Source organism: Lissotriton helveticus, chromosome 6 (genome assembly GCF_964261635.1).
Source record: "Lissotriton helveticus chromosome 6, aLisHel1.1, whole genome shotgun sequence".
Taxonomy (NCBI): Eukaryota; Metazoa; Chordata; class Amphibia; order Caudata; family Salamandridae; genus Lissotriton; species Lissotriton helveticus.
The window spans coordinates 1641567283-1641592528 of NC_136067.1; the positions used below are offsets into that span (position 1 = coordinate 1641567283).

At 45.8% G+C, this 25246-nt stretch overlaps 1 protein-coding gene across 2 annotated transcripts in view; it reads right to left on the reverse strand.

Annotated features, from left to right (window-relative positions):
* The window catches only part of RTN4 (reticulon 4), a 223482-nt gene that overhangs the window by 92135 nt on the left and 106101 nt on the right, over window positions 1–25246 (reverse strand). For both annotated transcript variants that reach the window (XM_078649486.1, XM_078649487.1), the window contains one exon: window positions 3601–3808. In XM_078649486.1, coding sequence (XP_078505612.1) covers window positions 3601–3808 — 208 coding nt within the window. The remainder of the gene's footprint in view (window positions 1–3600; window positions 3809–25246) is intronic.

Genomic DNA, 25246 nt, shown 5'->3' on the forward strand with positions numbered 1-25246 from the left:
GCGCCTCATCCCGCATGTTCACTCCGTTGGCACTTGTAGACCCCTGATCCTGATGTAATACACCTCATGCAGCGCTGCTTTCAGGCAATGTCCCTTCTAGGCCCCACAAGCCTGCCCAAATGTAGAGACAACGTCCGCCTGTTCCGGGGTTCAAGTGTCATTCTCTATCCTTTGTACAGACGCGGCATTTCTAGGCACCTCGACAGAGGACTAATATCTCTATCTCCCCTGCCGGCACAGCAACAAACAGAGGACTACTGTCTCGATCTGATCTACTTGGCGGCCATTTTAGACTAGTCTCTATTGGAAAGAATGTCTGCCTATTATTGCAGTATAACACTCCTAGCTTTATTTTGAACATTTGTAATACATAGATTGCTACCTCATATATGAAAGAGTGTTTTGCCATCTTAGCAGTATTACACTCCTAGCTTTATTTTGAACATTTGTAATGTACAGATTGCTACTTTATGTATGAAAGAGTGTTTGCATATCATTGCAGTATTATACCTATAACGGTATTTTGAACATTTGTAATGCACAGATTACTACCTCATATTTTGGTTCCTCACTAGTGCCACTTTTACCTGTATTTTGAACATCTGTAAATGCACAGATTGCTACCTCATATTTTTTGGTTTGATTCACTATTGTACTTAGTAATGCCGTATATATTTGCTTTACTTTGTAACATCATATGTATTTGCTATACACCTCTGCGGTCTCCCTTTAGGTCTGGCCAAGATTCTCTTTAGGTGCTTGCCACGCTCGCGGTTAAAATAAAGTTACTGAGACATCCTGTTAAATATTGCTGTGTGTATAAAGGAGCTCTCATTCTGCCCGCTTCACCTATTGATGTCACGTCTTCATATTCTACTTCTGTCCACCATGTCTCACCGCCTCAGACAGTTGGGCAGTGGTTTTCTTCACTCTGAATGGCTGCCATTTCCTCTTGCGCAGGTTCATTAGGCTTTTTTTAACCTTTCTTTTTGCAATGTGTAATCTTTATTTTGCAAAACGATGCATGCAATTCTTTTTAATAATATTTTCCATATATTTCCTAACAGATGGCTTCTCAAAGGCCAGACATATTATTGACTTTGGCAGTGCTTGCTAAGCTGCAGTTATGACCTGTGTGGAAGTGCAGTAACATTGTAGCTGTTTGCAATACGAGTGCCTGGCTATGTATCTATCCTTGTCTCTTTTACAAATCAGATGAAAGCCTTGCTTAAAAAAAGTTTTAAACCTTTTCATGCACGTTTGTTCTGTGAAGGTACCAACGTTTTGTGTGTGGGTTTATTTTAATATTTTGATTTTGTGGCATATGCTTGCAAAAAAGGTGACTATTGCATAATCTTCCCAGTGCCTTATTTTTTTTGCCTTTGCCATTGCTTGGTTTCATGTGGAACTAATCAATGGTGTCGTCAGAACATGCACTTGTTCCCAAAACAGCGCCCATACAGCCCTTAGCAAACCTACGGCATGTTTTTAAGTGAAACCGTAGCCTCAGTCCTGCGAACTTGACCCTTTGCGCCCAGCATCTCAGGTCTAACTAATTAACATGGACCGTTAAGAAACAATCGCAGCATCATTCTTCTCTTCACTGCCGTTTAATGTTTCACCGCCCGCTCGAGTTCCTCTTTTTTAAATTTCCCTCACGTTTCTTTCTGGCGCCACACCCCCTTGGTGTTTATGCAGGTGCTTGCATTATTCTGACAAGAAGTTTAGCAGTTGGTGGTTTGGTGTGTGTGTTAGTGTTTTAGTCTGCTGTTGGCTGGGCCACATGGTGTCCAGTAAAAATATCATAGGGGGGGGGGGGGTTCATGAAGGGGCGACATCCCTCTCCCTCACTCTTTCACTACCTCACTCTCTCTATCTCACTACTTCACTCTCTATCTACCTCACTCTCTCTATCTACCTCACTCTCTATTTCAATACCTCACTCTTTCTCTCTATCTCACTGCCTCACTCTCTCTGTGCTAATGCAATAGGAATCACATATGCAAAAAAAAAACTAATGCCAATAGAAATGACAATGCCATTTATTTAGGGATACAAAAAAAAAATGAGCAATACCAATAGCTCTACCAATAATATTGCCGAGACCATTGCATTGTAAATGCTTGTTTTTTTCCCTCTGTCTCATCTTCCTTGGTGAGAGAGGGTGAGTTCGCTAGTGAATCCAGAAAATTCTTCAAGCTGCAAAACTACACCAACAGGTAAGAAAGTATACATTTTGCAGCGTGAATCTTTTCTGGATTCACATGCTGTGCATAGATTTTGTAGCAGTTTATTAGTTCTGTGGAGGCTGGATCGGAGAGGAGCATTGGTTTGTGAATAGATGTTGCAAGACTTTTTGTCCTACTTGTGCTTCTTTATTCATTTGGATGGCCACGCAGTAGTGTTTCGTATTACTTCAAAAGTAAAAGACAGCAAAACATTGAAGAATTTAGCCTGACACCTTAGGTGATTTGCATTGAGAAGTGTAATCTTTAGGAACAACTATACCACAATTCGAATAGCTGCTGCATACAGCAAGCCCATCCACCTCTATGCTTGACCATCACTAAGTCATAGAAGCGATGCCCAAGCCAGAAAAATGTTTAGGAGTATCTTCAAGCTTAACATAAGCTGATTTACAAATCTAGTGCAAAAAATAAGGCCCAACAAGAGTAATTGTAATTGCATTTATATAGCGCTTACTACCACCAACAACGTTAAGAGCTTTCCGGTGAGTAGCAAGCTACACCGGAACCCATAAAGGATTAGTGGTCAATTAGTATAGTGAAAATATGAAAGTAATATGAGCAGTGGATATGTTGGTCAGTTATTTGGATTGAGAAGGATAGTGAAGGGAGAAAGGTTTGCATTTGTGGTTGAAGGAACAGTTGTAGACCAGTGTACTACACCCACAGTCAGGGCTTTCAACAGACAATGGATCTCTGATACTTGAAAGCAAATATTGACAAAGGAGCCCAAGGTCTGCACCCATAACTATCCACAGAAAATTAGTCGCCTTAAAAAACAGAGGCAGCCTTAACAGGATAGTAGTCCTTGAAGTAAACATTGCTCTGCCTGAAGGCAAGGTAGAGTATGTGCTGGGCAAAAGCGCTAGTCAAATAAAGGAAGGGAAAAGAATACCTGTGGCTAATGTCCAAATTTAAATTAACACTGGAAAATACTTAAGAGCATTCAAGGCCCCTAAGGGGTGCAGAAGAATGGGCCAGAGAAGAGTGTAAGAGGCGTGCTGATCATCTCAAAGCTGTGCAAACTACTAATGCATAGTTTGGAGTATGGGCACATAGTGGTACGAACGCAATGGTAGAGTATAGGGAGAAAATGGAGGTCAAAATATGTCACTTTATGTAATAGACTACAATTCCAGTAGTAGAACATAATGTCATGATATGATTTTACTAATGCCTGCCCGTTTTATAACAATTTGAATGCTCTACTTATTAAACCCCTAACATAAATTACTCCGGTTAGCTTTACTTTTAAATGTTGCTACTAACAATACAAATCAAAACAGTACTCCAGAAACAAAGTACATTTATGTTCACACCTGTGATAACTTGAATAACATTTCAAGGCTCTTACCTGAATGGATGACCATCATCGGATTTCTGGATAGCCTGGAAAACTCCTTTGTACATTCTGTAGCTGATAGTAACAGAAAGCAGGGCTAAAGCAATGTATGCCGACACACTCACGATGCTAAAGACTGTCAAAGACAGCAGAAGAAATAAACTGGCTCCAAACACCACTCCCGATTTCTTGATATCTCGCCAGTAAAGAAGGTCAACAACTGAAAAAAAAATTAGAATATTTTTAGAAAATTGGTAAAATAGCTTAAGTCACCAAAACAATTGCCATGCTTTACCATTTTGCTAGTCTCTTCTCAACCCAAAGTAATTCCCGTTTTAACACAGTCAATTCTTTCTTGGATAATTTTAAAAGCAGCTGTTCCTAAGCTTTACCATACTACCTTGTGTTTTCTCCCCCAATAAAATCACTTCTCATGCTGTAGTCAAAGCTACGGAGGTAAGCTATAACATTGTCATACATATGTTATAGCTGGTTAATCACAATGGCAAACTCTCAAAAGAAATTCTTAACTGGAAGATCAATCAAGAAGTCACATCCATTTTGTTCATACCACCCCACAATCAAGCCCAGGAAATGCAACCCAAATTCCATCATAAACTGTGCCTGTCCAATCTCCAGTGTATAACCATGCGCGAGTGTCAAGACAACGGAAATCAATTACTTTTCCTTATTTTCTTAACAGTGTTTCTCTATTGGCACCCTCCCTCCCTCGAGGCGGCGGGACTTTGGGGCAATCATAGGGAGTGAAAAGAAGTATTTGCAATGCAATAGGTCTCGCATTTAAGAGAGTTTAAGCTATTGGCATTGTAAATGACAATGCCTTTTATTTATGCTTTAAAAATCAAAACATAAATAATAGGCATTGTTGTTTACAATGCCAATAGCTCAATCTCGCCTAAATGCGAGACCTATTACATTGCAAATGCTTCTTTTCACTCCCTAGGGTTGCCCCTAAGCCCCGCCCCCTCATGGGAGGGTGCCAATAGAGGAGACAAGCGCAGATTGGCTGAGGGAAGGGAGTGGGCCACGAAGAAGCCAAAGCATGTTGATCGCAGTAGCTGTTACTGGTTCAGTGCGATGTCCCTGAATCGGGTGCTGCACTGATTATGAAAGTGGTAAAAAAAACAAGCATTGGAAATGCAATAGGTCTCGCAGCATTAGAGTTAGTGCTTTTAGAATTGTTTATGGGTTTTTTGTTGTAAATCTTTAGCATTTTTATTTCTTGTAGCCAATGCTAAAGAATTACAAATCAAAAAAGCCATAAACAATTGTAAAAGCTTTAACTAAAAATCCTCTGAGACCTATTGCACTGTGTGAGGGTGAGGTGTTGAGGGTGAGTGAGGGTGAGGGGGAGTGAGGGGTTGAGGGTGAGTGAGGGGTTGAGGGTGAGTGAGAGTGAGAGTGAGTGAGGGTGAGTGAGGGTGATTGTGAGTGAGGGTGAGGGGTTGAGGGTGAGTGAGGGTGAGGGTGGGTGAGGGTGAGTGAGGGTGAGGGTGGGTGAGGGTGAGGGTGGGTGAGGGTGAGGGTGGGTGAGGGTGAGGGTGGGTGAGGGTGAGTGAGGGTGAGTGAGGGTGAGTGAGGGTGAGTGAGGGTGAGGGGTTGAGGGTGAGTGAGGGTGGGTGAGGGTGAGTGAGGGTGAGGGGTTGGTGGTGGGTGAGGGGTTGAGGGTGGGTGAGGGTGAGTGAGGGTGAGGGGTTGAGGGTGAGTGAGGGTGAGTGAGGGTGAGGGTGAGTGAGGGTGAGTGAGGGTGAGGGGGTGAGGGTGAGTGAGGGTGAGGGGTTGAGGGTGAGTGAGGGTGAGTGAGGGTGAGGGGTTGAGGGTGAGTGAGGGTGAGTGAGGGTGAGTGAGGGTGAGTGAGGGTGAGGGTGAGTGAGGGTGAGTGAGGGTGAGTGAGGGTGAGGGGGTGAGGGTGAGTGAGGGTGAGGGGGTGAGGGTGAGTGAGGGTGAGTGAGGGAGGGTGAGGGGTTGAGGGTGAGGGGTTGAGGGTGAGTGAGGGTGAGGGGTTGAGGGTGAGTGAGGGTGAGGGGTTGAGGGTGAGTGAGGGGTTGAGGGTGAGGGGTTGAGGGTGAGTGAGGGTGAGGTGTTGAGGGTGAGTGAGGGTGAGGTGTTGAGGGTGAGTGAGGGTGAGGGTGAGTGAGGGTGAGGGGTTGAGGGTGAGTGAGGGTGAGTGAGGGTGAGGGTGAGTGAGGGTGAGGGGTTGAGGATGAGGGGTTGAGGATGAGGGGTTGAGGGTGAGGGGTTGAGGGTGAGTGAGGGGTTGAGGGTCGCTGCATCCCATCTTCCGTATTGGGGAACAAAGGAACGATCCGAGCAAGCTCCCTGTCGGGTCATTCTTAAACGCCCCTTTGAAAGCACGTCAGCGGCAGTGTTGAGCGCCAGAAGGATTCGCTTCAGGGAAGAAGAGCTGGCCGCTTTGTTTCGGCGACTGCAATCCAGGAATGTGAAGTCAGGCGAACTTGAAAAATAAAAGTCTGGAAAAATGAAATCTTTCTGCCCTAATTTCCCCCAAAAGAGCCTCCATTCGCCTTGGTCAGGTTTTACGTTGCACATCTGATAGAAATGCTGGATCGCCATTTACAGGGGCACGTCCTGCCTCTCCGCAGAAAGTACGTTTCTATTTCCAGGAAATAAGTGAGCGGCGCCAGACAGTGATGTCATCCAAGAAGTGCAACAGAGAAGCCACCACCACTGGATGCAGGACGCGTGCCTCGTAAAAGAAGCAACCTAACCCAAATCTGAGAGATCTAATACCGCATTAAAAAACAATGGCAAGTAAAAAAAACAAGCCATAATTGCTGCAAAATACATGTCGGGCGGAACACTATGCTAAGCACAGATTTTTAGCTTAGGTGTGTTTAAGCAACGCACTTAATTACTTTGGCCATGGCCCTCTGTGAGACCACCACCCCTGTGTTTTCATCTCACTTAAAGCCCTGCTGGGGAAACACTTTGAACCTAGCCTGCCTCAGCTTTTAGCGTGTGCTCTGTGGCTGTTTTTCATAAACAATTTCATGTGTCACATCTTTATTGGCGTGTTAATTAAAAAGCATTGCAATTATAGAATAAAAGCAAAAGGGCACTGGCAGTTCAACAGAGCTTTCAGACATATGTATAACCATAGAAGGACATTAAAACGTTTGAGATGAAAAGTGACCATCATCTGCAAGGCTATTTTAGTGCAACTGAGAATGAAAGTGGAATTCGGCACCAGTTTTCAAAGCACCAAACCTTATGGAGATTGCATGCGCCGTGCGACATTCCCAAGAATAAGCATCAGCAGTCCGAAGTAGTAAAACATAAGAGTTCGCTGCACACAGATTCCTACCTTGAGTCGCAACAGCTCCGGCTCAACTAACAATGTAGAGGGGACACTTTGCCAATCAGCGCAGCTCTTCTCATCGGGCCGACCCACAGCGGGAGGCAGACTTGTGCAAACTAGGCACCGTCGAGCCCCTATTTCTCTTGTGAATCACACGTACATGCAAAGCACGCAAAAACTTCTTTGAAGGAACATGGTAGCGACCTATCGACTTTGTCAGTGACTAATTCAAGTTGTTCCGCTGTCTGGCACTTCAGAGCCATTTGGATAGGGCAAGTAGCATAGCGACGGACTTTAACAAAACGGAGGGAAGAGAGGGGAGGGGGGAGGAGAAATGCGACACGGCGGGAAGGGGAGGGGGCGGAGCGGGTCAAATAAACAAACAAGCCGGAGGGAAGAGAGGGGAGGGGGGAGGAGAACTGCAACACGGCGGGAAGGGGAGGGGGCGGAGCGGGTAAACAAAGACGGACGTGCACGCGCTTTTAATCTCATAGCGCATGCGCATTGAGCTTAAAAGTCACGGGCACTGCAAGGAATCGCCACGATTCCTTGCAGTGTGGATAAAGAGTAGATAAGTCGCAATACTCTCGCCTTGCTCGATGCGCATGCGCATCGACAGGCGAGACCTAAAAAACAATATGTAAATATATAGTGCTTACCCACCATAATGCAGACCATGTAACAAGTGAAATAAAAGGTCCAGTCGTGATGGGCGTTAAATGCAGACAAGGCGGGATTAACCAGCCTTTTTACGAATCAGAAGCTGGCATTTAAAAGTAAAATGACACAAGCCAATGACAAATATGGGCAGAGAGTGGGCAGGGCTTCCACTGCATACTATATTACAGAATGTCTCGCAGTGCATGTATGCTGCCTCTCTAGGCTAGACCTAAAAATGAAAATGTGTGTGAGCATGTCAGTATGTGTGAAAGGGAGTAAGTAAAAGTGTTCAACAGTGTAACTGTGAATGAGATGGAGTGAGAATTAGCAACACCAAGCTAGAAAAAAAGTGAGGGTGTGCAAGTGAGTGACTGAGTGAGAATAAATGAGGGTAAGGGAGGAAATGGAAGTGAACATAAGTGTGTATGAGAGAGCATGTGCATGAGTGACTGATGGGGGTGAGTGAATAAGTGAGCGTGACTGACAAGGAGTGGGTGTATGTGAAAGTGTGTGTTATGCTTTTTAGTCTTTCGCTGGCCCTGGCACACTGTAGGTAATTCTTGGCCTACAGAGGTAATTCTTTGCATTAAGGGCACAGCCACTGAAATTATGTGATTGTGTGGGTTTCCCCGCATTGTTATATATTTGCTGAATCTGCCACATAATGCATGATATGCTGCATAATATGCAGTTTAACCCAAAAAATATTTATGGTTCAAACGTTACTAAAAACTTGCAGCAACACATGTGGCAGGGCAGTTGAAGGCCCTTTGCAAAGGTTGACTGGTCACCTTTCTGTTGCCTATTGCTATATTTGAGAGCCAAACTGGTACTAATGAGGTGCAACCAAAGCCCAGACAGGCCCAGACAGTGCTCTGAAGTGTAAAAATGACAGAATAATGTAGTAATATTAGACAAAATTGGCAGCATTATGCCACATAATTTTCCCATTCTTGACGCATAATGTACTCTACCCTGCTGCATAATTTAGCCATCCCCTGCCACATATTTTTAGTGGGCCTGATGGAGGGGTACCCAGGTAAAATGCTGGCAAGGGCACACTAACAAATACGGAAAACCGTGGCTCACAATGAATTTTCCAAAAACCACTAGTATATATAGTGAATGTCGGATTTAGCCACTAACGTGCATTTCATTACATACGGAAACAAGCATGGCCAACAGTGGCGTAATTAACATTTGTTACAGTACATTTCTTCAAGATATTTATTCTTTGACCACAGAGTGCTCAGGAAAAGGTGATCACAGGGCAGCAAATGTGACTCAGTGATGTATGTATGCAAATAAAAAACAAGACTCTAGACAATTAGTGGACTGATCTGGTAATTTGAGTTTAATGGTTTGTTGTCTGTGTTTCAACCTCTATATAAAGTCAGATCATCATCAGGACAGGGATCAATTTGAGAGCACTCATAAGCTGTAACTAAATAGGAATGGTAATTGTTGTGAATATCAAAATAGAGAGGTTGGTCAGCACTAAGAATGGTATTTTGAAAGTTAGAATGACTTACAGTAGGCCAGAAGGTCCAGAGTGAGGGATACTCGTGATCACTGGTTCTCACTGAGTTGGAGTGAACTGTAGAAACAATGTGATTGGCATCAGATGCAATTCTTGGCTTAAAGGACACCAGTGGCAAAATGGTGGTTTACTAGGGAACCCTATGGCAAAACACTGGTACACTGGAAGTAATTATTGGCATATGGGACACCTGTGGCAAAAAGCTGGCACTGGCCGGAGGAACCAAATTTGTGAAATAAAGGGGCACTATTGGGAAGAGAGAGGTGCTGGCATACTAGGTGTAATTCTTGGGATAAGAAGTGCCCAGAGTAAAAATGCTGGCACAGTGGAGGGAATTTTTGGTCACATGGAACAGCTGTGGAACAATGCTGGAGAAGGTGCTTGGCATTGGGGAGACCAAATGCTGCCATTGACGTAATAGAGTAATTTTTTACATGGATCAACCATGGTATTTGGCTGCAGTCAATTATCAACATTCTGGCACTGTCATTGTATGTAGTCATTGGCATAAGGGAGCATTCATGACAAAATGCTAGCACTGCTGTACTAGAGGTAATTGTGGACGTGTGGGTAGCACATGGAATATAGAGGTAGTAAATTCTGGTACTGTCATATTGTATGTAACTATTGGCATAAGGGGGCACCGATGGAATGAGGGAGATCGTCCATGACAAAATGCTGGATAGAACACCATGGAAGTAATTGGCAAATGTGGCCTACTGCATATTTTGAAATAAATTGTGTCAACCCCCCGGAAGTGCGGAGCTTTACAGACTTGGCACACCATGAAAGTTCCTAACTATTTAATGGGTGCTCTTTCTGAGCCTGCGGTTTCTGAGCAAATTTAGGTGAAAATGGTTTATTTATTTATTCAAAGTTTTATATAGCGCGAACAGGATCCTTACAGATATCAGAGCGCTTCACAAAGACAGGGAAGGGGCAGTAGGAGTCAACAGAGATAATGGGAAACAGTATAATAGTCAATAACATGGATAATAAAAACATACATAAAACCAATCCATATACAATCAGGTAAGGGAGTAATATAGGACAACACAAGTCATTGATCACACTACAGAGGTGTACAGGTGGATCAGTAAACCAACGTGTATCATATCTTGGTCGGTAGTAAGAGAGTAGCGTAGTAGTGCCCCCAACAAGTAGAGTATAGTGCCAGGGGATAGGGTGAGCAGTGATAACAAGCATTGGAAATGCAATAGGTCTCGCAGCATTAGAGTTAGTGCTTTTAGAATTGTTTATGGGTTTTTTTTGTAAATCTTTAGCATTTTTGTTTCCTGTAGCCAATGCTAAAGAATAAAAAAAAAAAGCCATAAACATTTCTAAAAGCTCTAACTCAAATGCTCCGAGACCTATTGCACTGTGTGAGGGTGAGGGGTTGAGGGTGAGTGAGGGTGAGGGTGGGTGAGGGTGAGTGAGGGTGAGTGAGGGGTTGAGGGTGAGTGAGGGTGAGGGGTTGAGGGTGAGTGAGAGTGAGGGAGGGTGAGGGTGAGTGAGGGTGAGGGTGAGTGAGGGTGAGGGTGAGTGAGGGTGAGTGAGGGTGAGTAAGGGTGAGGGTGAGTGAGGGTGAGGGTGAGTGAGGGTGAGGGTGAGTGAGGGTGAGGTATTGAGGGTGAGTGAGGGTAGAGGGTGAGAGAGGGTGAGGGTGAGTGAGTGTGAGGTGTTGAGGGTGAGTGAGGGTGAGGCGTTGAGGGTGAGTGAGGGTGAGTGTGGGTGAGGGTGAGTGAGGGTGAGGTGTTGAGGGTGAGTGAGGGTGAGGCGTTGAGGGTGAGTGAGGGTGAGTGTGGGTGAGGGTGAGTGAGGGTGAGGTGTTGAAGGTGAGGGACGGACCCATATCATATTGTTTAGTACCTTGTGTATTTCCGGAAGCCATTCATATGCCCTATGTGTTTATTGAATGATCTGAAAAACCCACTGATGTCTTATGCATTCTTTCTTGTCAGTGAGTATCGTGCACCTAAATAGTGGTGTTAGGTTATCTTAAGAGGAAGTTGATTCCTAGGACACAGTAATATAACATAGCTTAACTCAATGGCACACATAAATGTTTGTATTGTCAATGAATTAGAGGCTTTTCACATTAATAAGCGCAATGGGAATCCATCTTTCTCTGTTCTTCCGTGCAGCTGTTCTACCCCATCCTATGAGTATTAAATAATGCGCCATTTTGTAACAATGGCTCACAGGAGGTTCAGTTTCTCTCTTAAATTGAAGCACATGGCACTTTGAGCCAACGAAAATCAGAACGTTCGGGGACTCGTGATTGCTTTGAACTTGAAACACCTGTTGAGTTTGTCATCACGTATGTTTGAATAAAAACAATTTCACAGCTTAGATAGCAAATAAACATCTTTGTATATTAGTTGCTCTTGTCATCATCACTACATACTTGTAAGTAGCGGATGCTGTACGCAGAGGTTAGCGAGTTTGGGAACTTCACGAGGACAGAGCTGTGCAACCTGCAAGAGCGCGCGGATGAAGGAAGAGAGAAAGAACAAAAGACGCAAGGCGTCGGAGCATTAATCATGCTCAGCTGCGAGAGCTCGAGTATGCACCGGCATGCATATATCGTAATTAAAGCGAGGCTTCCCCTGTACACCAATAAATAGAGTCAGCCCGGTAGCACACTTTAGATGAAGCTTCCTTCTGAGAATAGCGAAGAAATATTGCCGGGTGGCATGCGCGAGGCAGGAGGTCAAGCAGAGCTCCCTGTTCCCCGCAGTGAATCCTATATCAAAAGTAAACTCGACCTACTTGCAGCGTCCCTGTTTATTTTTAAAGGAGGTCGCAGTATTGATCCGGCAGCAGACGGAGAGCAATGGATGTGTGCCGGGCTCGCGGGGCGATCGGCATTCGTTTAGTGCTTTTGTCTCTAAGGTTGTCTTTTTAGGCAGTGGCGTTTTGACAAGCCTCCCTTTTGCATTACTGTCTTACACTTAGGAGGCGGAGGCACCGTGCCAGCTAGGTACTCATCCGGGAGACTAAATCATCTTGAAAGTGTTCTGTATGTGTGTGCTCGCGCCACGGTTGGGTCTGTCGTTGTTAAACTGTTGTTTCCTGCTGCGCGTGTGATGAACGGAGGGAAGAGAGGGGAGGGGGGAGGAGAAATGCGACACGGCGGGAAGGGGAGGGGGCGGAGCGGGTAAAATAAACAAACAAGACGGAGGGAAGAGAGGGGAGGGGGGAGGAGAAATGCGACACGGCGGGAAGGGGAGGGGGCGGAGCGGGTAAAATAAACAAACAAGACGGAGGGAAGAGAGGGGAGGGGGGAGGAGAAATGCGACACGGCGGGAAGGGGAGGGGGCGGAGCGGGTAAAACAAGACGCACGTGCAGGCAGGATGACTCAGGGGAGGGGGCGGAGCGGGGCAGAGCGGCATGTGGGTGTGAAGAAGCCGGGCCTTTGAAGTGAAGCTAAGCTTCACTTCAAAGGTGTCGGAGGAATGCGGGCGGCTGTGCACGCGCTTTTAAGCTCAATGCACATGCGCATTGAGCTTAAAAGTCACGGGCACTGCAAGGAATCGCCACGATTCCTTGCAAGTTAGATAAAGAGTCGATGAGCCCCTATAGTCTCGCTTGCTCGATGCGCATGCGCATCGACAGGCGAGACCTAAAAAGCAATGCAGAGTCTCTGAACCAACATCTATAACGATCAGGAGATCTTGGCCAGAAGGATGGTTTTCACCTCTTTCTTGAAGAGTGCAGTGGAGGAGATCAGCCTGGTTTCAGGAGGGAGCGCATTCCAGATCCTGGGTGCCATCCCTGAGAAGGAGCGCTTGTAAGTTTTCACTTTCCGGAATCTACGAGGTTTCAGGAGAAGATTTTTTGTGCTCCTATTGGATCTCGAACCTCCTGATATAGACAGCTTTTGAGCGAGGTAGTTAGGTGCCTTGTGGTGCACGGCCGCGTGTGTCATAACTGCAATTTTTAGCTGTATTCTGGCTTCAAAAGGCAGCCATTTTAGAGACTTTAGGTCTGGGGATATGTGCGAATGCTTTCTAGAGCCAGTAATGAGTCTCGCGGCAGCGTTCAGGGAGGCTCTTAAGGGTGCTGTTGTGGTTAGCGGGAGACCGCTGAGGGCCGCAATTCCATAGTCTATTCGAGGGATGACTAAAGCTTGTACAGCAGTTTGGAAGTCTTTGGCCGGGAGGAAGGGTTTAATTTTCCTCAGCGTGTTAATTTGGAAATTAGCTGCTTTTGTGGCTTTGCTGACGTGCTGCTGCATGTTGAGCTTGGCGTCGTGTGATGCCTAGGGATTTCGCCGAGTCCACGATGGTAGGTTGGACATTGAGTGCTGTTAGGTTGTTGAGCCAGGTTTGGGTGGTGGAGATTTTCGCCGGGGGTGAGATGAGTAGGAACTCAGTTTTCAGAGCATTTAGTTTGAGGTGATTATCGGCCAGCCAAGATTGGGTGTTAATAAGCGTGGAATTCAGATGTTTGATATCTTCCGGGGATTGTAACTTTAGATAGAGTTGTGTGTCATCGGCGTACATATGGAATTGAACATTGGATGCTTGAAGCAAGGTGGCGAGCGGTTCCATAACGAGGTTGAACAGTGTAGGGGAGAGGGTGGATCCTTGTGGAACACCTAGATCTGCAGGCACAGGTGTAGATAGCACATTGTCGATCTTGAACCTCTGAGACCGGTTGTGAAGGAAGGACGAAAACCACTTGAGAACAGTTCCCGATAGCCCCATTCTAGTACTTAGCAGCTCCAGCAAATTCTCATGTTTGACCGTGTCAAATGCAGACGAGAGGTCAAGAAGGATGAGGAGGCAGGACTCATTGCGATCCAGAATTTGGAGGGCGTCATCAATTATGTGTGTCATAGCTGTTTCAGTGCTATGTTTCGCTCTGAAGCCTGATTGATGAGGGTTGAGGAGGTCAAATTGATCAATGTGTTTTGTGAGTTGGACACATTTCTCCAGCAGTTTGGCCAGTGTGGGGATATTGGTGATGGGCCGATAGTTGTTTAGGTCAGACGGATCAGCTGTAGGTTTCTTGAGTATAGGCGTGACTTGCCCCACCTTAAGGGAGTCTGGAATGTGGCCTTGTTGCAAAGAGCTGTTGATGATCTTGGTCCAGAGAGGGAGGAGCAGGGGGATAAAGTCTTTTACAGCATTAGCAGGTAGAGGGTCTGTGAGGTGATTAGAGGGCTTCAAGGTGCAGAGCAGTTTGTGTATTGCTTCTTCCGAATAGGTATCGAAGTACTGCCAGGATGCCTTGTTTTTAGGTTGAGTGTCTGCCATTCTGGTGTGGTTGGGGTATCGGCTTACATCCATGATGAGGTCATTTCTTATGTTGTCAGTCTTTAGTTCTATATAAATACAACAGTTTGTGGGATACGTTTCCATTTTTTCCAAAGCATTCGTGTGAATGGGTTGGAGGGGACAAACGTGCCCCTCTAACAAGAGCAATGTGGGCTTGCTTGCTTGACTTGGCGGAGTTCAGGGCAAGTACCAAGTCCCACCACTTTCAAAGTACCAGCGGCCAAAGGCAGCAGGATCTCAGAGGAGAAGTTAGGTCTGGCCATGAACAAATGTGAATATGCAGCAGAATAAAGCATACAATTCAGCCATCCAAGTGATTGCTTTAGCTTTTGCTGCCCAAAAGCGAGTCCTTGCTCAGGGTTTACGAGATGGTATAAACATGGCAGCTTTTCGTGGTATTGATAATTACATTACCATTGAATTAATACACGCTTTGTTCATTTACTGGTATTCTTCCAACGAACAACACAGACCTACTTTGAAAATTAGATCATAAAACCGAAAACCAACTGCAGTATCAACAGGGCTGGGTTTTACATTTTCAGAGCTGTGCTCAGCATTGCTGTTTAGGGACTCCACGCGATGTACTTTATCGCATTAATTTGTTTGAGTAAAACACTGCATTACCAAAATATATACCGCATAAAATGTTTCTTAGGAGTTACCGAGATGGTGAAACATGCATGCTTTCTTCAGAGGAGCCCGGAGTTTTCGCTAAGAACGTCTCCCGCTGACGCTGTTCCATTTCAGCAGTACACCCCCGCCGCCACCACCCACTCGCACACTTTGTCACGAATTCTAGCAGCTTCTGAATAAGAGAGGCCGCGGAATGAAGGACCGTTAATCTCACACAAAAGAAAAGACCGTGCACGAAGGCAGCACACCAGCACGAAAGTCGCCTTCGCAGCACGCCATTCATCGCAGGCAGAGCCACCGCCAATGCCCAAAAATAGGAACGTATCTTAAGCGCCAGCTCCCCACAATCGGCTCCAAAATCACAACGCAAACGCACAAATCGCCGACACAGCCCCCTGAACCACACATTAAAATGTAAGCATTGTGCGATCTAATGTCGTAGTCCGATCTCTCGTGAGAAAAAAAAAACACGAAGGCTAAATGAAGAAAACGCCCCCCTCGTGGGCAGCTAGATGCATTAAAGCAGATGTTCACAGAAAACATTTTATGTCCGACACGCCGGCTTTCGGCACGATGGGATATTCGTTTCGAAGGAGCACATGAACATGCAGCTGCCTCCATTTGGAAAGAGAGCATGCCCTGGCATCTGACATAGCTAAAAATAGCACGCTCGGTCTGCACCGTGCCTTACATGAGCAAATCATCCAGTTACATTTCGGCTTTAATTCCGCGGCTCGCAGTGCAATCTGGTTCTGTGTTCGGTTAAAATTCTGCATCGTAGCACAAGATGATTATAAAGCGGTAAGCTGCATTGTCAGAAAAATGCCCACGCGTTTATCATGCTGCTCGAGACACAATCGGACCGAAAGAACCGCTCCCTTTCCAAATCTAGATGCTGCTTTTGGAATATAACACGAAAAGGCACATATACAGGTACATGATACAAATCGCCGTAAGATTGCGGCCAAGCAAATAGAGGAAAAAAGCTACTGACCAAATTTGGCATCCATCTTGAGGCTGCTTGCAGGCACCCAGCACTCGCACAGCTGACTAGCTCCGTTTCACTTCCTGCTAGGGCACTCGGAGGTCACAGTGACACAAGCAACTGCCTGCTGTGCGGAGGAACACCCCTGACTAGCAGGCTGCCCAGCCTCCACCCATCCACCAATTATAAATCCGGCCGGCGGTGCCAATCTAAAGCGACCAGAATGTATGGTGTTTGCAGATCGACGGCGACAGAGCAGCGACAACAAAAGACCTCCCCGCAGCAACTGAGATACGAAAGTGGGGCGAATAACACAACAATGCCAATTGTGTCCTAGCTAAACATCACACACAGGCCAAGTACTCCCCCCACCTCCGCCCGTTGTTTGCTCTATTTCTTTGCAGGCACCACAGCCACAATTCTATATTTAACCGGAAGTAAAACCTCGTTCTAATCCAATTTCATTTGGGAGGTTAATACGGTGTTGCTTTGCTTTGAAGTAATTTAAGGTATCATTATGGCTGGGAGAACGGAAACGCATCAATTCCAAGGCAAGGTGTGGCAGCGGAAGGGGGTTGGAGACGAACGGAGTCTCATATGCAACTTTTTTTTTTTTTTTAAGTCTGACGCAAGAAATTGGCAACAAGGACACATGTGACAATCAAATCTCATCTCGCATAATTGTCACAAAGAGGCAGCATTTTTAAATATCGGATAGGGTAAAGGAACCTAGTACGGAGATCTTTGCGTGCCTAGCAATTTTGAGGGGGTAACAACGGTAAAATACATTTGTGGTTAATATACTTGCTGGAGAGAACTGGGTCGTCCAGTTACAGTTTTGACTCAAAGTAGCACAGAGTTAATATGCCTGCTGCAAAGCGCATTGTGCAACTTGCAGATCACAGATCTGTATTTTATGGAGTTATTTTTGCCACAGAGATCCTTCTATTATCTGTAGTTCATATGTTGGAATGCTAATATAGCACAGTGAGCTATGTACTGACATCAGGGACCTGCATACAAACTGCAAAGCATTCGTTAGAGACCTTATTTTTTTTTCCCCTCAAATTTTCGTTATTAGAAGGTTGCTAAAATTAGTCTTTAGGTAGTAATAAAGTTATCAGTACGTACAGCCCTAACCACCACATTAAGTTTTAAATCGGACACCGGTATGTCCTGACCAAGCACTTTGAAGGTTCAATACCTGTCAGTATGGGAGATATGTGACTTACACCTTGTAATCCTTAATCCTCATTGTATTTATATAATATTTCCTCTAAATTTATTTACACGCTTCTCTGATTTGTCTCTCAACCACTCAGGGAATTGTGAAGTGCGCTACTCACCCGTGAGGGTCTCAAGGAGCGGGGGGTGGGGGGGGGCGTTGGCCTGCAATTGGACAGACCATCAGAAAGCTGTGTACATCATTATCAAATACCAACATACCATGCAGGAAAACTCCTATGATCTTCTCCATGATCAATTTAGTGAGTTGCATGCCCAGCCCATGCATCTTGCTCTACAGACAGATGCAATCAATTTGCGGATTACTTTATTTCTTTAGATCAACAATATCATTGATCTTTGAAACATCAGATAAGGGGTCATCATATATTTTCAAAAGAATGCTCTCGGGAGGGGGACAAGGATGCATGTGGAGGGAGAGGGCATCTGAGAGGGGCCAGGGAGAACACAGTTAAAAAAAAAGGAGCTATGACTTGGTCAGTGCTAATGTTCTTTTTTAATGGCTGCATTAGAGTTTTATTTTACATTTGTTTTAGCCACCCTGCTGTACAGCAGGGCTACAAATCCTTGCCAATAGCTGCTCTCACAGGCGAGATGAGACCTATTGGCTTTGCTGATGGTTGTTGAGTTTGACCCCAGCCTCACTTTAATTTAGTATGTGTGCGAACACCTAGGCCTGTACCTTGAGTGAGGTCCACGACTTGGAGGTGCACAAAGTATCCCCTTATTTGTTGGACAGTGGCCTACCAGCCCTCATGGGCTTTGCATGTAGAGTGGTGGTGGCAGCGTACTGCGTTTTGATAATCAGCAGTTGCAACCAATCTTTTCATCTGACATACACATGTACATTTCAGCTGTTATGCAATAACCCAAGTCCTTGCACCAGCATGTCAGTAGATGTTTAGAATGTATGCATCTGTGTGGCCTTGTTGATGCATACATTGTGTGTATGAGTGAACCAGAGTAATGGAGGTCTGTGTGTTCCATTTTGAAAGCCACAGGCTTGTTCATGCGCACAAAATGGAAGGGAGGTTGTTTGCCCAAACAGTTGAAGTGTATTGTTGACTTACCTGAAGCTAAAGGAAGGAGGTATAGACACGTCTTGAAAGAGGACACAGAGCTTTCTTTCGAAATTTAATTAGGTTATTTGGCATCGGGAGCTGCTTTATAGCCCTTCTGAGCAATGTCTTTTGCTATATAGTGACTTCAATGAATAAAAGTGGGAGCTGCTTTCTCACTTGTTCTTCTAGTTCCAAGTTCTCAGACTAAGAAAGGGCGTGCCCCACAGAGTACCCAGACAACTGCTGAGCAACCAAAGCTGGTGCCTACCAGACAACCAGCTATCCACAGGTGAGTGGACATCACTTGGGAGTTTGACTGGAAATGAAGAGCTGTACACCTGTCCTACACCTCTTGGAGGCCAACCTGTCTGAGAAGGAGAGGTAAGTAGGATAGCAACACAAAACAATGTTAATTAGCACGGTGAGTAGAAGGACCGGACTCTGGAGCTAAATATCCATGAGCCCAGAGAAACTGGAGTTACAGGTGTGCTCCTAGGCCAGATGTTGACTCTTTCCTGAAGCGGCCTGCACCACGGCACTCTTCTAAAGAATGTCCAAAGCAAACTGTGCCACTGTGACTCAAGCAGGCGTACCTCGGCACTACTGACGAGTACCTTAACGGACTGCGCTGCTTTCACCCTGAACATTTGTGCCCAAAGCAAAACATGCCTCTGCAAGTAAGGAAGTGTGATGACCAGTGTGGACCAAGTGGCTTTTCAATCACTGAGTGGTGTTGAAGCTGTGTCGCCACACTGAGAAGTGACTTCAATGGCTCCTGACCTCTGGCTGGCTCACCCTGCAACATCTCAGCCATCCAATTAAGCAAAGGGAAAGAACATGCATGTTCCTTCATTGCCGGAGCCTCTAGCATCGTCAGAGGGCAACTCAAGCAACACTGGAGACTGTAAAACTGAGCCACAAACTCTGAACGAAAGGGGTAGCCCTTCACCCGTGTCTCTGAAACCTTCTGTATCATATCTTACACTTAGTTAGGTCTAGGTGGATTGGCAGGAGACCTTGAACCATGGGCACAGTTAATGTTAAATTACATTTATAAAGCGCTAATCACCCAAAGGTCTCTAAGCGCTGCAACATAGAACGACAGTCCGAGTTCCGTTACGCCACTGATCTTGACATTATCTTAGTAGGCCTGATCAAATGCCTCTAAGAACAGTATCGCCTTAAGCCTTTTCTGAAATGGGAGCAGGCTATCTTCCCTGCACATGTCATATGGTAGCTTATTCCACATCTGGGGAATGCAGACCGAAAAGGCCCGGCCTCCAAATATCGCCATACTGACACGAAGGCAGTCAAGAAGACTGGCCTGTGATGAGCGAAGATGGCGGGCCGGTACGTAAGGCTTCCAAAGGTCGTTGATATATATATATATAGGGGCTTCTCCAAACAGGGATTTGTGTGCAATGCACAAGCCCTTTGTTTAATAGGGAGCCAGTGCGGTTGACGCAGCAAGGGGGGTAGTATGTACTCTACGAGGCAGTTTATATATCAGCCTTGCTGCATCATTCATGACCACCTGGAGTTTCCTCAGAAGAGTACCAGAAAGGTCAATGTAAACTGCATTGCCATAATCTAAACGGGATAGTATTAAAGCAGTCACCACCGCCTGCATGGTGGTGGAAGACAGCAGGGTCGATAATTTCCGAAGTTGACGCATCAGCCCAATACAGCTTCCCACGACAGCAGACATCTTGGTCTTCATGGTCATTCCGGTGTCCAGTCTGATACCCAGACTTTCCACGGCTGGCACTGGCGTTAGAGTAGTGCCAAGCTCTTGGGGCCAAGAAAGGCTGGACCAAGGGGATAAAACAGGGGAAAGTACCAGAACTTCTGTCTTATCAGGATTCACCTTTAAAGAATTGGAAGTCATCCAATTCATGGTGTACGAGAAGATGTTCTGGACATTCTGCTGCGAGTCACGGGAGTTATCGACGTTGGCGATTAGCTGAGTATTGTCCGTTAAACAGCAGCCTCAATCAGAGGTTGGAGATAATGTTAAAAAGCAGGGGTGACAATGCCGAGCCCTGCGGAACCCCCTAGCGAAGGTTGCCCTGCTTAGACATGAGGTCTTCTAATTGGACCTTCTGCCGGCAGTCCTCCAAGAATGAAGTGAACCACTGGAGGGCTGTCCCAGTTACTCCTAGTCGCCGCATACGAGGTAATAGCTGCCCATGGTTCCCCGTATCAAAGGCGGCTGAGAGATCAAGTAGGATTAAGGCAGAGTGGATCTTCTTGTCTGCTGCCAGTCGTAGACCGTCCAAGACAGAGCACAACTAACTCTGTGCTGTTATGCGCCCGAAACCCAGCTTGCCGATGATGCAGCAGGTGGTGTTGTTCAGTATATAACGCAAGGGCTCTGAGGACATGCTGTTCAAGTACCTTGGCCAGGAACGGGAGTTGAGAAATGGGGCGATAGATTTTCAGGTTCCTAGTATCTGCCCCCGCTTTCTTCAGCAGCGTTAGTACTATAGCTTCCTTAAATTTCTGAGGTACTGTTCCTGAGGTCAAAGAGATTCAGAACAGACAGCACCTTAGCCTCCACTAAAGGAATGATCGATTTGAGCACCTTTGGAGGACACAGGTCCTCAGGTGACCCAGACTTCACTTTAGCCACTAAGTGAGCCAGGTCATGTGATTCGAGCACAGGGAGCGGAGAGAGAGAAGCCCAGAGCCAAAAGGCACCTCCTTAGCTGAGAATAGGCAAGGGGTAATACAGTAGCACAGTTGTGCCAGTGGATGTTCGTACTTGCACATTGTAGTGTGAATTATATCGTTTTTGAGTGCAAATAACTTTTTGTCCTTTTTTATTTTTCTAAAGACAAGCACTGGGTTGGCCAATCAATTATTGAGTTGCGTGTTTTAGTCCTGAGCTTGATGCACCCCCCAAACAACCTCTTGGCCAGTGTGCAGAACCATAGTAGGAGGGACCCTGTGACATCAGAGGAAAATGATCCCAGCCCCCACAGTAGCAAACGTTGGTCTCATTAGCCTGCTGAAATTCAGAAAGCGGTACACGGCAGAGTTTGAGACAAATTATATTCTTCATACTATGCGAGCAGGATTTCGATCTGGCTGCAGTACTGAGAGTGAGGTACTCTGTGCACTAAACAAACTTCGGCATCCAGCTAAAATGGCCTTGCCCGCAGCACTAATCTACTGTTGGTTGAGTTCAACTCTGCAAATCCTGAGATTCTCACAAACTAGCTTAAAGTATTGGACAAACAAGTTATTTACTTCGGTAACGCTTTTTCCAAAGGATACACTGTTTAACTGCAGATTCCTTCAGGCACCAGACTAAATACTGAGATTTTTCTCAGCAATTCCCTTGCACACCGATAGGTGGCACTGAGTGGCTCCGTGACAGGTCCGTCCTTGCAGAGAAATGATACTGGGTCACCTATACGATCGCCACCTTCATAGGATGATGTCCGTTTCTTTCTGATAACTGTCCGTGCTGTGAGATGCAGATCTTCAGTAATCAGATGGAGCCAGTGTGCAGACCTAATTAGAATATTTTTAGTATGCACCAAATGATTCAGTTCCACAGAAAAGGAGAAAAGGGTGGGTGGTGAGGAATCTACAGTTCGAGTACCCACCAGAAAGAGTATTACAGAAGTAAAGACATTGGTTCTTCTGATGTATATTTCTAATCATAGATTCTTCATCTTGTGAATAGATACCCAAGCCAAACTCTCCCAGATGGTGGGTCTGTGGAATGGCACAGACCATGAAATCCTTCAGGACTGAATGGGCAAAATGCAACTCCCACCGGACCTTGCTATCTAGGTGTTCGTGTTTCGTGAGCATGTGAACTGATGCCCACGTCACAGCCTGACAATTGCCCAAAACAGGTACTCCGTACATCAGTGTGGCGGTAACAGCTTTTGCTGTGGTGGAAAAAAAGACACATGCCTTCTGGGGGCTGTTCCTTGGCTAGGCCATAAGAGATCTGTATGCAAAGGACAATCCATTTGCAAATGGTTAATTTGAGCACTGCCTTTCCCCCTTGTTCCAGAGACGCACAAAGAGGCGATTGTCTACCCAATGGTACTTAATACAATTAAAAAAAGAGTTTAAAAAATAATAACTGTGTGCCATGTGGGCAGTGGGATCACACCTAAATGATTATGGCTGTTAGAATATAAGAAATCGCAGACTGTAATTTGTGTTTGTCTTATTTTGTATGGCATTGCTGTCAATGCGGGTTAACATTTTTTTTTAACAAATTGCAAATATTTAATCTTTGCTGAAAAGAACAATAAATCAAATATTTTTTTCCCCAATTTCTCTTTTTGCACTCTCATTTAGTGAAAGATGATCTTCACTAAACAATGATGTTAAAGGCTGCATGTTGAAGCGTAGGGAAAATTCGAAACAGAACTGTATCCAGGACTGCTCTAATGAAGGGGAATCTCTGTGGTGCAAGGTGTGACACTTGACACATTAATGGAGAATCCTGTAGATGTTAATAGGTGGGCCATTGTCTAAAGGTGGTACACAACGGTTTGAGGCGAGCACCGCCTTCAGCAACTAGCTGTCAAAGTATGGAAAGACTGGTATTTCTAAACTCCGAAAAAGGGTGGCTACAACCACCATCACTTGCGTGAACACCCAAGGGGCACTGGTGAGGCCGGAGGGAAGACCGAGGACCGGGATGTGGAAACAAGCACACAGCAAGCCGAATGCCACCATCCATAATTCTCGATACAAGGTCAGAGTGAGCATCTTGCGCACTTTCCTCTTGAGTAACAGTAAAGGTCTAAAATAACTGAAGTACTACACCCTTCTTCAAAACCAAGATGTAACGCAAGTCCATACCTCTGAGGCCGACACCCTCTATATAGCTCCCTTGTCAAGAGAGCCATGACTTCATTCCACAGAACAGACAAGTGATCCTCCGGAAGCCGTTGTGGTATAGGTGGTATGTTTGGAGGGGTGGACAGTAAGGTTAGGGTAAAACCAACCTGGACATTTTAAAGCACTCATCTGTCCGATGTGGTGCTTTGTAGACCCTATAATAGTTTATCTGGCCTCCAACTGGGTGACAGTGTACAGTGGAGGGTAAACTAAAGGGGTTTGAAACTTCGTTGCTCCGAGTGGCAAGGGCGGTCAGCCCAATTTCTGACCTCCATCTCAGAAGGCTTGGAGTTCTGTTGCTGCTGAGGCAAGGAATGGTGTTGCCTCTGCTGGATACCACCTTAAGAAGCTTTGAAGGGGAAATATTGTTGGGGAAACAGCTGTACAGTTGGTGCGAGGCCTAGTAGCTTCTTTAGACGAGCTCAAATACAGAGTTTGCTTTGTCTCCAACAAAGACTGCTGCTATCAAATGGTATGTCCATCAATGATGACTGGCCATCACTTGGGTGGCCCAAAGATCGCATTCACAGGCTGGTACCAATTGCCCTACCAGAAGGTCGGTAGTGTCCAGGTCTGATCATATCACTTACTTCACCACATCCTGCACATCCTGAATTACCTGTTAGAGGTCAGTAAGGAGCGTGGAAAAGAGATTGTTCACTTTGTCGCACAAAGGGCATGAGTGTGCTTGAATTTCCAAACTGAAGGACAACGCTGCAGGAGAACATTGGTTTCCCAAGCTTCTTCATGCCTTTTGACTGTTGTGCAATGGTCGAAAACATTTAAGTGTATTTGTAGAGGCTTGAACCACTGGGTTCTTTGGCGCTGGGTGCTGAAGGAGGAGGTGGAATGCAGAGTCCCACAGAGCTGGCCTGTGCCATCTGGTCGTTGGCAGGAGGGCAACATCCTTGTTTTGTTCAAATTACTTTACGGGTGTCTGTAAATGACTCATTACATGGTAGGTGTGGTTCTGAAGTGGTCTGTGCTAGCTGCAGGCCTTTGTAAGTATGATTGTTTTAATCCCTAGTGAGGGTAGCTGGAGAGCAAGATTTCTGCTGCCCTTTTTTATGGCCATCGCGAATGAGAGACTCTGCTGTGGAGGGATCAGGTGGAAAACTGTAGTGCTAAAGTCACTGGCCTCCTAGAAGCCCCGAAAAAGCCCCGAAAAAGAATTATCATCAAACACCTGTGTTTCTTGGAGAAGTGTGGCTCACTGGTTAGAGGAGGCAAACCTGGAAGCAGACGTCAGCCCGGGACCAGGGTTCAATTCCCGGCTCGGCGGGGTCTTGAGTCCTAAAATGTCCATGGACTCAACAATTCTCGCTCCGGTACCTACTCGATTCACGGGTTCACACGCTGCGACTCTGGGCAATAGCTTGCTTAATCTCCACAACGGCCCCTCGCGGCGGGATGCCTGGCTTTCACCTTGCGGATACCCTGCCGGGGTTATCTCACAGGGGAATACCAGGACGGGTTCCCTAAGCAAGCGCTTAGAAACCGCTTGGTGATTTGCGCTATATAAATTCCTGTACATATGTACATTTACATTTTCTTGATTGCTGTATTACGACTACGGGACTGAAAATCTGTGTGGAAGTTGGAGTGCGTCAGTCAGAATGAGGTTGTGGAGGAGTTAGAGGTTGGCCGCAACTTCAATCAAGGTTGTGGTGGATTTGCTTCAGAGTCCAAAAGGACTGTCATTGGGGACCTGGCACAGTGTTTGGCGCGTATGAGTGAGAGAAGTCAGCCCCAGAGTCGGGGCGAACCCCAGAGCGAGGTTGAGAGGCAGAGTCTAAAGAGAGAACAAAATCAACCATCTGTAACCCAATCTTTAAGCAGCTACGTTCCACGTTCAAATGTAGGAGTTCTGAGGCTTCACCCATAAAAATTGAACCTGTGATGAGGATGGTAACTCTTGCTATTGGCCTCTCTGGAATTACTGGGGTACTTGTAATCGGTACACTACTATGGATACTACCACTATCAGATTAGGCTTTTTAACTTAACATTTTTCCAGCCTGACTCAAAGT